At 52.2% G+C, this 13,177-nt stretch overlaps 1 protein-coding gene across 1 annotated transcript in view; it reads left to right on the top strand.

Moving 5' to 3' along the window:
- Positions 1-13,177, top strand: part of Rab6b (RAB6B, member RAS oncogene family) — a 66,908-nt gene that overhangs the window by 44,700 nt on the left and 9,031 nt on the right. The window contains exons 3-7 of the mRNA XM_028869924.2: positions 4,406-4,459; positions 4,661-4,766; positions 5,674-5,785; positions 7,018-7,111; positions 12,244-12,310. Of these exons, the coding sequence (XP_028725757.1) occupies positions 4,406-4,459; positions 4,661-4,766; positions 5,674-5,785; positions 7,018-7,111; positions 12,244-12,310 (433 nt within the window). The remainder of the gene's footprint in view (positions 1-4,405; positions 4,460-4,660; positions 4,767-5,673; positions 5,786-7,017; positions 7,112-12,243; positions 12,311-13,177) is intronic.

Consider the following 13,177-nt stretch of genomic DNA (forward strand, 5'->3'; position numbering starts at 1 on the left):
GGGTAGAATGTGAACGAATTCTTGACCAGACACAGTGGCCTCTGTAGTCCTGTTCCCAGTCGGGTCTTTGTCCCTACCTGAGACCACATGAGTACCATCTTTGCTGTCTGTATTGACAGCATCCTGGTCCTCCAAGTTCTCACCAGAGTGGTGAGTCTACATCTTCATAGTCCACTTTCCTTCACCAGCCCGTTTCAAAGGCCGATAAACCACCTGGTGGGATGAGCTATAAGAATGGTGTCGCTATAAACCAGCTGGTGGGATTAGTTATAGCAGTGGCACCACTATAAACCACCTGGTGGGATTAGTTATAGCAATGGCGCCACTTAGCCGGGGCCAGCTCTGCACTTGTTACTTTGGGGTTGTTCTGATGGAAACAACTTGAAGGAAGAAAGATTGGTTCTGGCTCACGGTTTCCCAAAGGACTTCAGCCTGTCCCAGCAAACAGTAGAGGCAGCTCAGGACGTGGGGAGGACGGAGGCTGTGTGTCATCTCCCAAGCCCACCCGACTCCTTCCGCCAGGTATGCCCCGTTCTGAAAGGTTCCACGGCCTCCAAGTTGACACTGCCCACTGGAGACCAAGCACTCAGAACACGAGCCTCTGGGACATTTCAGGTTCAGATTCTAACAAGTGGCCAGAACAGGTCTTAGAGAGAGACAGCTACCAGATTAGGGATTGCACTTCCGTAGTAGCTTGAAGATCAGACTTAGAGAAAGCTGGGGGGATAGGAAGTTGGTCCCTCCCAGCGTTGGTTTACTCCTTGCCCTCTCTTGGGTCAGGCTGTGTTGAGGTTGAATAGAGATGCAGTATGTAGTTCAGTGTTTGTGATGATGGAAGCCACTGGACTATGCGTGGCTGCAGCTTGATCCAGGGACATGATTTCTTGTCAGAGTATCTGATGACCTCTCTCTGCTCCATAGCAACCAAGTGTCTTCTGTGCACACAAGGGGGGAAAAAGGCTGTCACCGTCACAGTTATTATCAGTGACATCGCTGTCACCACCCAGGTGCCGACCTTTGGGGATATGATTTTCCACAGTCCTTCACTCTGTTGATTAAGGTTAGTTACGCTGCCTTGACCGAAGTGGCTGGAGCAAAATAGAAAATGGAGTCTCTCTTGCACTACACGGATAGGTGTACGCAGGCGAGTGCTGCTGAGGTAACTCTGCACAGTCGGGCTCTGTTGAGCAGCTGTCCTGCCCCGTCAGCTGGGTGAGCCATTATCTGCTCACCACACCGTCTGCATTCCTGCATTCCTTTTCTTTTCTTTCTTTCTTTCTTTTTTTTTTTTGGTTTTTTGAGACAGGGTTTCTCTGTGTAGCTTTGTACCTTTCCTGGAACTCACTCTGTAGACCAGGCTGGCCTCAAACTCACAAAGATCTGCCTGCCTCTGCCTCCCGAGTGCTGGGATTAAAGGCATGCGCCACCACCAATGCCCGGCCACCATCTGCATTCCAAGCAGTGGGGAAGGGGGCAGCTTGGAGCACACTGACCCATAACGGACTCATCCCAGACAGTTATCACCTTCTCATCCTTTGATCGGATCGTTTTGTAGCCACCCTGCAGCCATAGGAAACGTGGCCTTCAATGGGGGCAGCCACCAGCTCAACTGTGCATTTCTCAAATTCTGCACTGGGGGATGCTGGCAGCCCTTGCCTCTGATCCTGAGCCCAGGCATCTGGTTTGGTTGGGGGGGGGGTCACTAAAGAAGGAGTTTGGTGCCCCGCAAGGATCCTGTGGCACATAGAGAAGTTGAAATTTCTGTTTGGCACATTCCTTCAGGTTCTAAGTAGACACAGGGTTGTCAGTCCACTCACTGATGAATGACCATGTGTGGCTGCTTGGGGATGAGGCCTTGTCGGCAAGTGCTCATTGGTTTTAGATCCGCCTCCCATGACTGTGCTAGGCAGGACACTACATAGTAATGGGTAGATTTCAGCATGGGTTTTTCCCAGTCCCGCGCCGACTAGCAAAGTCATGAGGCATGCTCTCCAGCTTCTCCAGTCTTCTCTTTTCCTTCCCACAGTCACGACAGGATTGGGTTGTGTTTACAATGTGTGTGTAGCTCTTGAATTGTTGCACATTCATCCTAGAATGAGATGGCATTGGGTACTTTACACATTACCGTGACCAAATACCTGGGAAGCGGCAACTTAAGGAAGGACTCATTTTGGGTCACCGTCTGAGAAGGGCTTGCGATCATCATGGCAAAGATGGGGTGGCAGGGAACGTGAGGCTGCTGGTCCCACTGTGTCCATGGTCTGGAAGGAGAGAGAGAATGGATCCGAGTTTTCTTTTGTTGCTGTGATAAAACACTAAGCAGAACCAGCCTGGCGGGGAAGGGATTGGCTTGCTCTCCTCCATCACTGTCCGTCATTTAGGGAAGTCAGGCAGCAACTTGGCCTTGAAGCAGGAGCTGATGAAGAGCTGCAGAAGAACACTGCTTACTGGCTTGCTCCTCATGGCTTGCTCAGCCTCTTTTCTTATGGCCCCTAGGACCTCGTGCCCAGGGCTGGCCCCACCCACAGTGGGCTGGGCTTTCCCACATCAGCCATTAGTCAAGAAAATGTCCCCATTGACTTGTCCACAGGCCAGACTAACCTGGGGGAGCCAAATAAGATTCGCTCTTCCCAGGTGACTCTAGCAAGCGCACGCACGTGCGCACGACGCACACACACACACCTCTAACTCAGTGAAGGAGAGGAGGGAGGGGGAAAGGAGGAAAGGACTTGCTGTGCTTCCTCTCATTCTCTCCTTTTTGTTCAGTGTGGGACCTCAGCCCATGGGTGCTGCTCACATTTAGGCCGGGTTTTCCCTGCTCAGGCAAGCTTCTCTTGGAAATGCCCTCATAGACAGCCCAAAGGTGTGTCTCCTCGGTGATTCTAAATCAAGTTGACAGAGATCTCTGTATTTATACTGAAGTCTCTCCTTGGTGTTATCTTTTATATTCATTGCAGGTTTTCAAAGGATGAAAACTTTTCTTTCAAATATTTTTTTAAAATAAAGATTCACTGTGTAGGGGACTGGAGAGATGGCTCAGCAGTTAAGAGCAGTGGGGCTGCTCTTCCCGAGGTCCTGGGTTCAATTCCAGCAACCCAGCAACCACATGGTGATTCCCAACCATCTGTCATGAGATCTGGTGCCCTCTTCTGGTGAGCAGATGTACATGCAGGCAGAAAACTGTATACATAATAAATAAATAAATCTTAAAAAAAAAAAAAAAAAAAATTGACCGTGTAGCTCAGGTTAACTTCACACCATGTTCCTCCTTTCTTGAAAGTGCTGGGATTGCACAGCTGTCTCAAGGATTTTTTTTCTTCTAGATTCTTAACTATTAACTGTTTATTATAGAAAATATTAAAATGTGTGATAGAGAAAGCAAAAATTGCCCAAGATGCAACTATTTATTCAGATACCAGAACACAACATACTCTCTTCATCTCAGCATCTGAGAAAACAAGAGACCATCATCTATCTACTTCATTCGATCAAGTTGGGATCTCACCACACACAGTGCTTTGTACTGAGCCTTTCACTCCTGGGTGAAGGTGCCTCCAGAGCTGGATGTATTTTATGAGGTGACTCCAGGCACGGGCTGGCGCACACTGCTGAAGCTTCATTGCCACTCAGTGGTGTTTGCTCCAGTCCACGTTGACAGTCTCTTAGTCCCCCACTTGCAGGCACAGGGTGCAGGTAAGGACCAGAGAGGTGGGGTTGCCAACCAGGACAGAAGAGGTGCCGGGGTGGCACAGGGGGCGGGTGCCAGCTCTTGACTTGGCAGTGTGAGGAGCAAAGAGCTCACTGGGTTTTCGACTAAGACATTATTGTGAATGGTGCACAATACCCCCACCCGAGGCAGGGCATACTGTTCTCTGGTCCCATGCGGTGGCAAGTTCCACCCCCACCCCCACCCCCTCAAAAACCCTCCCAAGAGCAATGGTGAGCCCAAGTTCAAGGTAGAGGCTGTGGGAGCTGGGGAATGCTGGAGGCAGTGGGAACCTCTCTTCCATGCCCCATGCTCTCTCGCCCTTCCTGAAGGCTTTCTCTCTCTCTCTCTCTCTCTCTCTCTCTCTCTCTCTCTCTCTCTCTCTCTCTCTCCCTCCCTCCCTCCCTCCCTCCTTCTCTCTCTCTCTCTCTCTCTCTCTCTCTCTCTCTCTCTCTCTCTCTCTCTCTCTCTCTCTCTCTCTCTGCATAGAAATATTCCTCTCAGAACACAGAAACAAAAACCCATTGGCACCCATGGTTTGCTCAGGCTCCCTCCTCGGAAAAGGGTGTCGGTGGCTAGTGGGGGCACTTGGCTTGGGTGTCCCCTCTGCTGTCTGTGCCACTTCCTGGGGTCTCTGGGCGCTTGGCCCCTTAGTATGAGTCTTTTCCATTTTGACTTCCCTGTGCTGTTCTTTCATAGGCAACCATCGGGATTGACTTCTTGTCAAAAACCATGTACTTGGAAGACCGCACGGTGAGTTCCTGGTCCCCGACCTGGGAGGACAGAGGGGGCATTGTTGGGTTTATCCCCTAGAGCCCCCAGCTGGGCACTCTTGGAAGTCTCTGCTAAGATCGGGATGGACTTGGCAGTGCCGGCATCGTGGGGTCTGGGCCTCCAACTCCCTCGACCAGGAGGGCTCCACGGCCCCACTGATGCCTCTGTCTCGACACTTAGGTTAGACTGCAGCTCTGGGACACAGCCGGGCAAGAGAGGTTCCGCAGCCTCATCCCCAGCTACATCCGGGACTCCACGGTGGCTGTGGTGGTGTACGACATCACTAGTGAGTAGGGGTCTGTGTTGGAATGAGGGAGCTCTCGGGGTCCAGTGTGAGCCTGACCAGACGTGTGTGTGTGTGTGTGTGTGTGTGTGTGTGTGTGTGTGTGTGTGTGAGTGTGTGTGTACAGGTGTGTGCTCAGTGTGGGGGTGGTGACCTATCTTGGACCACTAGTGGGATTCACTGTCCTTCAAACGCCTGCGACAGACCTGGCCGAACAAGACAGGGTCCTGGGTGGACAGGGAGACAGATGCTCACAAGGTTAACCCTCTGTGCCCTCCGTGGCCCTGGCTGACATATGTGCCAACTCTCCCCAGGGATCCCTGGAGGCAGCCCTCCTGGCACACATGGGTCTTGAGAAGGCTTCCCAGACTCAGCGGAGGCCCAGAGGTTAGGGCAGGCCTTAGGCAGAGCCTAGCTACCCAAGACCATCTAGAGGAACAGCTTGGGCGTCACCCTGTGACTCTTCTGAGGGAGATGCTGCTGCCCATAGATGACTTGCTTCCAGATTCATGCCTTGGGGTGGCCTTCCATCCACCTTTCCTGCAGGGTTGCAGGTTCTCATCCCAAGCCAGCCTGGCCTTCCTCAGACTCCCTTGAGCATCCCTTTGGTGGGACAGCATTTCCTAGGGGCCGCGGTGTCCTCCCACAGCCTTCCTTTCCATCCCCCACTGTGAGCCTCAAAGCAGCTCTGACTCTTGCATGGCCTCTAGAGTCACTGTTCTGTGTAGAAATTGTGACAGCCTAGCTTCCCAGGTATGGTGACTTCTCTCCCTGCCTCAGGATCACAGGGCAGGCCTCGCTTCCCTGTACGCCCCAGCCTAACTGTTACGTGGAGCTTGGATTCGTGTCTAGGTCCACGCTTGCCTCTGGGGCCTCTCATTCTCACTCAGTCCCCACTTTCTGCCTCCAGACCTCAACTCCTTCCAGCAGACTTCGAAGTGGATTGATGATGTCAGGACAGAGCGGGGCAGTGACGTGATCATCATGCTTGTGGGCAACAAGACGGATCTGGCTGACAAGAGGTATGCACCAGAGCGTGGAGGCACTGTGGCCGGCAGGTCCATGCTTCCTCACCCCTCTGTGGCTGCTCTGCCCAGGAGGTCTGAGATGACGGAACGGCAAAGCTTGCCTCCACGCACAGGAACCCTGGCCTACCTGTGAGACTCCACACACTGCAAGCTTCTCATCTCAAAGCCCCATCTTTCTCTGCCCAGCACAGGCAGGGCGGGGACCTGTCTGCACACATGTCCCCATTATGGTCCCAAAATAGAGCCTGACACAGTGACCCCCTGGGCTGGAGCTCCTGTCCCTGTGAAGGCCCTGCATTAACTTGTGGGTAGGAGTCTGTGGAATGTCAGCAGAACACAGAACTTGTCCCTCATCTGTGCATCCTGGCTCATCCTGTGTCTGGGCATGGAGTGTTACCGGAACAGGCTTCTCCACAGCTGCCCTCCAGGGTCCCTGCTCTCCATGTGTGTCCACTCTCAGAACTCTGTGCTGACTTGGACAGATAAGGCCACGTGTCATGGTTTCTAATAAAGCATGTGGACTTCTCACAGTATCCCTGCCATTTAAGAAATAATCTGAGTTAGAGTCGAGAGCCCTGTCCAGAGGGGAGGGAAATGGGCTCCTCTGCAGAGCAGCGTGGGCCTGGTGGGGGTGACTTTTAATTTTGGTGTTTGCATTAGGAAAAGGGGACTGATGATTCCTCCCAAGACAGGCTGTGTGTGTCCAGGAGCTCCAGTTCTAAAGGCTACCGAGAAAGGCGGCGGGGGTGTGGCTCAGTTGTAGAGCGTTTGTCGTCCATGCAGGAAGCCCTGGGTTCAGTCTCCAGCACTCACCAAACCAGGCTTGGTGGAATGTGCCTACAGTCCCTGTTGTAGGGAGGTAGACACGGTAGGATCAGAAATGAAGTGTCGTTCTTTGCTACATCACAAATTCAAGGCCAGCCTGGGCTACGTGTGACCCTTCCTTAAAAGGTGGGGGGTAGCCTTGCTCGCTAGTTCAGAAGACATGGAAGAAATGGTGGAAAGGGGCCGCGGTCCTCTGTGCTCAGGTACCACTTCTTACTAGACAGACTATGGCTGGCATTCTAGCAGGGACTCCTGGGCAAGGAGCCTGTCCTCAGGGCTGACCAAGGGGCCTGCCAGGCTCCGTCTCCCCCCTCCCCAGTCCTTCGTCTCAGGTTGCCTCTTTCATGTGTGCCAGGATTGCCTCTCTGCCACCTGATCTTTCCCTCTCCCTTCATTTCCAGGCAGATAACCATCGAGGAAGGAGAGCAGCGAGCCAAAGAACTGAGCGTTATGTTCATCGAGACCAGCGCGAAGACCGGCTACAACGTGAAGCAGGTGAGGAGGACACGCTGGTGAGGGCCCTGATGTGCTCAGGTCTAGAAGCCCTCACCTGGGACATTCCTCACCCTGAGGTGGCTAGTGACTAGGCTGAGGCAGCCAACCAGCGCATAAACCTGTTCCTCTGAGCAGTTAAGGGAGGGCACTAACCTCCAGGGCTGATAAAGCAGGTGATACGGAGGGAACACTCAACTTGGGAGCCATGCAGGTTCTGTCAGTCACTAGTCTCCACAGCTGCGATCAGGTGTGGGTCCCTGTAGCAGCCTGTGTGGATGAGGGGCCAACGTGGACTTCCACCTGGCTGAGGGAGCTGTGGTTCCTAGCATCTCACTTTACTTACAAATGAGAGCGCAAGGTATTTGGTCTGATTAACGTGTTGGGTTTATGTCTTGCACGTAGCAAGAACTCGGGGTCATGAATGACTTGGCTCAGAAATGGAGCAAAGAGGTTCCCATGACAGTTGGGGATCACTGGAGGGAGACGAGGTGGAGCTGGGGCTGGAGCAGTCGTGTTTATCTGGGATCCACCGAACCCAAGTAGTTCACCCGCAGAGCTTAGCTGCTCAGGCGACCTGGGCGGAAGAAAATCCCACCTGTGTTATGGCTACTCACTCATCTGTAGCCTGGTCCTCAGGGATGGAGGAAGACAGCCAGACTCCACATGAGCCGTGACTGCAGTGACGCTCATGGACAGAAACCATAGGTGTCTTCTTGTTGCTTCATGGTGTGACAGGCATCTTTACACACCTGCACTTTACACACGTGGACCTCAGCATTCACTAGCTAATCCTGCTGTCTAACGTGTCCAAAGGGAGACACAGATGTCACCACGGCGTAGATTTATGATCCTTAAATATTCGAGAAGTTTCATTCAGGACTGGTGTTTGAATCTTAGATGGTCTTTTAATAAAAAACAAACAAACAAACAAAAAACCCAGAGCCAGATATCAGGGTGAAAGCTGAAAGATTAGAGAAGCAGAGCAGCCAGCCACTAGTTCTTAATGCTACGAAATCCTCAGCCTAAAGAGAGTGAGTTCCTGTTTCCTCACGCCTTATATACCGTTCTCTGCCCTGCCATATTACTTCCTGGGATTAAAGGCGTGTGTGCTTCCCAAGCAAAGGCATGGATCTCAAGTGCTGGGATTAAAGTGTGTGCACCACTGCCTGGCTCTGTTTTCTCTCCTAGACTGGATCAATCTCATGTAGCTCAGGGTGACCTTGAACTCACAGAGATCCAGATGTTAGCTCTACCTCCCAAGTGATAGGATTAAAGGTGTGTGCCATCACTGCCTGACCTCTGTGTCTAATTTAGTGGCTGGCTCTGTCCTCTGATCCTCGGGCAAGTTTATTAGGGTACGCATTGTATCACCGCACAGAACCAAACAGTTTCCTTTACCACCTCCGTAACTGACTTTACATGTGAAAAGTAGTCTACAGGCTTCAGCAGATTTTGAAAGGGGTCAATGGCTCAAGCGAGGTGAGAACCCCGATTTTGGAGCACGAGGAGGGCGAGGTGACAAGGAGGAAGGGCGTCCCAGGTGAGGCTGGCAGTTGGGCGCCTGCCGCACAGGAATGGGACTCGAGGAAGGAGAGCAGCTTGATGTGGTATCTACTGGGACCCTAGATTTCCCAGGAACGCCAGGCAGACCTAGGCACCAGTTGGCCTTTCGGAGACAGTGATGGTTCATTCCACGTTGATGGTGCTGGTAGCCTCAGAGAGTAAGGGTGACAGAGTAGGAGGGACACTTAGGGCCACCTTAGGGAGACCCACAGCATCCGGAACCCGGTGCCCATTTGGAAGGCCCTCAGCAGCTCCGTTCATCCCAGCCCCTTCCTGGCCTCCATGAGTATCAGATGTGAGCCTGAGGTCCTGCCTTCGGGGTCTCAGAGGAGGAGAGGGAGTATGAGGTGCTGCTCATTGGGTCCAGTGATGTCAAGGGACATAAAGTCAGAGGACAGCATTGGGCATCCATAGAGCAGGTAGCATCTGCACAGGCCTCCTGGTCGAGGAGAGGCTGGTCCCCTTTTCCCATCCTGGAATGATCTGGCATGTGGACAAGGGTTTGAGCAGGAGTTAAATCTGGCCAGTTTAGCCCCTACCATAGATCACCACAGGCTATGTAGCTTAAAGATAATAGAAAATTATTTCTCCCTGCTCTGAAGGCTGAGGAGCCAAGTTAAAGGTGCTGGTGGGTTTAGCAGATTTAGTGTCTTGCGTATTCCTCCCCAGCTCCCCGCAGGTATTTGATGCCTCTGGCTGTTTTCTCACATGAAAGGAACTGGCAGGCTCCCTCAGCCTTCTTGTAAAGGTCCCAGTCAGGAGGACCCCTTAAGGCAACACCTTCTTATACCTTTGTGCTGGGAATCAGGTTTTAACATATGAAGTTGAGGGAGACCCAGACATCCAGACCAGTCCAGAATCTTCTGTGCTTTGGGCTTCTGCCTGTACTTCTTACTTTCAAGGTGTTACTATCTCTGCCAGCCTCCACCTTCCAGGTGCCCTGACGTCTCCTTCTGCTCTCATGCACATTCACTTTGGTAGACTCACACATGAACCCACACTCCACGAGCTTGCTTCCGCCGTGGCCACTTTCTCATATACACACAGAAACGTGACAGTCACAATAACGCATGCTCACACGCACACACACACACACACACACACACACACACACATCCACACAAACCCACAGTGTCATGGTAGTGTTCTCACATCCTTCACTGTGGCTCTGGCTCCCAGAATCTGGCTGCCCCAGTGTCCCTGGAGAGAGTCATTTGTCTTAAGTCCGGTCAGAAACTGGTGTTCTACACCTAGTCCCCATGTGAGGGTTGTTAGTTATTTAGCTGCGTTGTGTTCTTAACCTGCAAGGAAGTGTCACGAAACACGACAGAATCCGCTTATAAGAGTTTATTAGAGATAAAGGGACAGAGAGTGCACAGGCCTGTGGGAGAGACACGTGTGTGGAGAAGAGAGAGAGAGAAGAGAACCGGGAATATGGCGCTCTGCTTTAAAACCGGCTGGGGGCGTGGCCAGGTCACGTCACTACTCCACGCGTGTGCGTAGATCACATGGTCACGTTGCGCGCTTACGTGGCCATGTAGCGTCACGGATCCTGGTTACGCGAGACACCTTGACCCGGAAATGGCTATCTTGACCTGGAACTGGCTAGGCAGAGGTGTCCAGGTCCACCGGGTATCCTGGTTACGAGAGACGCCCTGACCTGGAAATGCCTATCCTGACTGGAATTGGCTAGGCGAAAGTGTCCACCTGGTATATGCAACCGTGGGGGCGTGTTGTGAACCCTTCAAGGGTAATAGACGGAAGTCTACTGAAAGGCCTGCACCCTGGGGCCTGGATGATTCCTGCACTAGGGCAGGTAGGTCCTTTGCGGCCACCGTCATGCCCGCTACTGACTGCCTGTGGCCAGCCTGCCTGTGGGAGAAGCCGCTGCTTTGCTATGCGTGGGGGCATGCGTGTGTTTTCCCCTGCGCAGGCCACAGGTGAGCTTCTGGTGTCATCCCTCAGGTGTCATCTACATTGTGTTTTGAGACAGGGTCTTTGGTTTTATCTGGTGTGCACCAGTTCAGCTAGGCTGGCTGGCAAGTGAGCCCTTGGAAACCTACCTGTCTGCCATCCCATCGCTGGGCTTACGATACCCAGCTTTTTTTAAAATTAATTAATTAATTAATTTTTTAAATTACACTCATGCTATTAATCACATTTGTGGTATTCGTAGATTACATTTGCAGTATTCATTCAAGTTTTTATATATATTTAATTTTAAATGTCGAATGTCATTTCTTGAAGGGGGTAGGAGGTTTTAAATACAGGCTTACAAGCACAACGGGAGGACCCCGGAGGGCAGAAGTTTGCTACTGATGTTTTACAATCTTGCAACTAAGCTGTTAACGCCCATTATTCAGGATACACATACAAGGAACTTCCCTTAAGCATTCAGGAGGGTGGAACCTGGCAGGGAATTAGCATAGGGAGGATATCAAGGTCAAGGTCCTCAAGCAAGGCAACAGTTACCCAAAACGGGGGCCAGGGCCCTGCAGGTCCCCCTTTTATTAAAAAATGAGCTTCTGACTTGGGTTGCGTGGGACGTCAGCAGGTCACCTTACCTGTCATGGAGATGCCTGCCCAGGCCACACAGGTGCTCTGTCTTAGGTTGGTGAGTGCCCCCCCCAGGCATTACCCGTCTCTGAATACTCATTATCATATATATACCGGCTCAATCGTGTGTGAGCTGCAGGGTTAATTGCTGCCAAAGATCTCAAAGTGGCACTGGGATTGCAATCTGTGTGTTCGATACAGAAAAGACCAACAGAGGTCCTATCTCACCCATAGCCAGTAGACTAAAGGCAACTGAGCCTTTCCCTTCCTTATTGAGCCATACTGTACATTGGAGTCCTTGTAAGATAGTATCCCAAAAGCAACTGGAACTTGAGTTTATAAATTTATAATTTTCAAAGCCAATTGAGATGTATATAACTATTGAATTAAATTTATCAGGCCCAATAGAATGAAAGATTAACTAACTGTGGTAGCTACTTTTGTTGCCAGGGTCTCCACTGTGCTAGCTGTAGTAAGCAATTCTGAAATGGTAATCCCAGAAACAGTAGCAGCGATACCCAGCTTTTTGGGGGGAGATGGTTCGAGAGAGGGGTTTCTCTGTGTAGTTTGGTGCCTGTTCTGGATCTTGCACTGCAGACCAGGCTGGCCTTGAACTCATAGGCATCCACCTGGCTCTGCCTCCCGAGTGCTGGGATTAAAGGCGTCTGTGTGTGTGCCACCACCGCCCAGCGATACCCAGCTTTTAACATGGATTCTGAGGATGAAGTTGGGGCCTCAGACTTGTATGGCAAGCACTTTACTGACCAGGCTGTCTCCCTAGCCTGTTTCCTCTTCCTGCAAAAACCCCGAGACCCTCCAGGACCAGCGTGTCCTGTGAAGGGCTATGGTGACAGCAAAGGACTCAGAACCAGCCTGCCTCCAGGGCACAGTCAGTGGACAGGCAGGCAGTTGATGCCTAAGATCCATACACACGAGGAGAGCGGTGCAGGGGGAGACCGGGGAAGGGAAGGAGGGGGACTGGGAGGGCCTGACCCTGCATCTCCTGCCTGCAGCTCTTCCGACGTGTGGCATCCGCTCTGCCCGGCATGGAGAACGTCCAGGAGAAGAGCAAAGAAGGGAGTATCCTTTTCCTTTAACACGTGAGTGAAGAGACGGCCCCCAAAGTCCGTGCTTCCCTTGGGGTTTCAGTAGAGGAGACGAACACTCCCTGGCCTCCAGCCCAGCCTTCCCTGAACTGATACAGATAGCCAGGCCACCTCTCTTCAGCCGCAGGGTGGGCTCCACGGCCTTGGGGCTCCCACCCAGCTCTGACCAAGGCTGCCTCCTCTTGCCCAGCAGTGAAGAGAGGCAAGGGCTGTGCAGCCGTGGTGGGGGAGGGGAGGAGGAACAGTGGCTCTGTCTTGCTTTGTGGTGAGCACGATGTGTGTTTCATGAGTCCTCCGGAGACCCCATGCTTCTATGCAGTGAGCACTTGATTTCAGCCTGTCAGGGCTTCCTCCATCTCCCCACTGCTCTATGGAGGAAGCCTGCACAGAGCTCCCACAGTATAACTGGAAACCCAGCTAACACCCAGATGCTGCAGCTGAGGTTCATAGAGGTAGAATGGTTTCCTTAAAGGCACATCGTACGTAACTTAGAGAGTTAGGATCCACACTGAGGCTCCCTTCATATCTACCCCTACTCTGTTCTGGGGTGCTGTCTCTCAAAGGGCACCTGAGAGGATGCAGTTGGAAGGACATAGGTGGGTGAGGGCATTGCCCACAAACAGGCTTTCTTGGAAGCTAGTCAGATGGCCCTGCCTGAGTAAGGCCCGAGAGACTACACACTCACACCCCAGCTTACATCTTTCAGAATGGGATTCGTCCCTACAAGACAGCTTCCCAGCATCCTCCACTTATCCCTAGAGGTCTGAGGGAGACACCCACTGAGGGTCACAGAGTGACCCAAGTGCTTCGAAGAGCACCTTCAGGCTGATGAGAGCCAAAA

This window comes from Peromyscus leucopus, chromosome 7 (genome assembly GCF_004664715.2).
Source record: "Peromyscus leucopus breed LL Stock chromosome 7, UCI_PerLeu_2.1, whole genome shotgun sequence".
NCBI classification, from domain to species: domain Eukaryota; kingdom Metazoa; phylum Chordata; class Mammalia; order Rodentia; family Cricetidae; genus Peromyscus; species Peromyscus leucopus.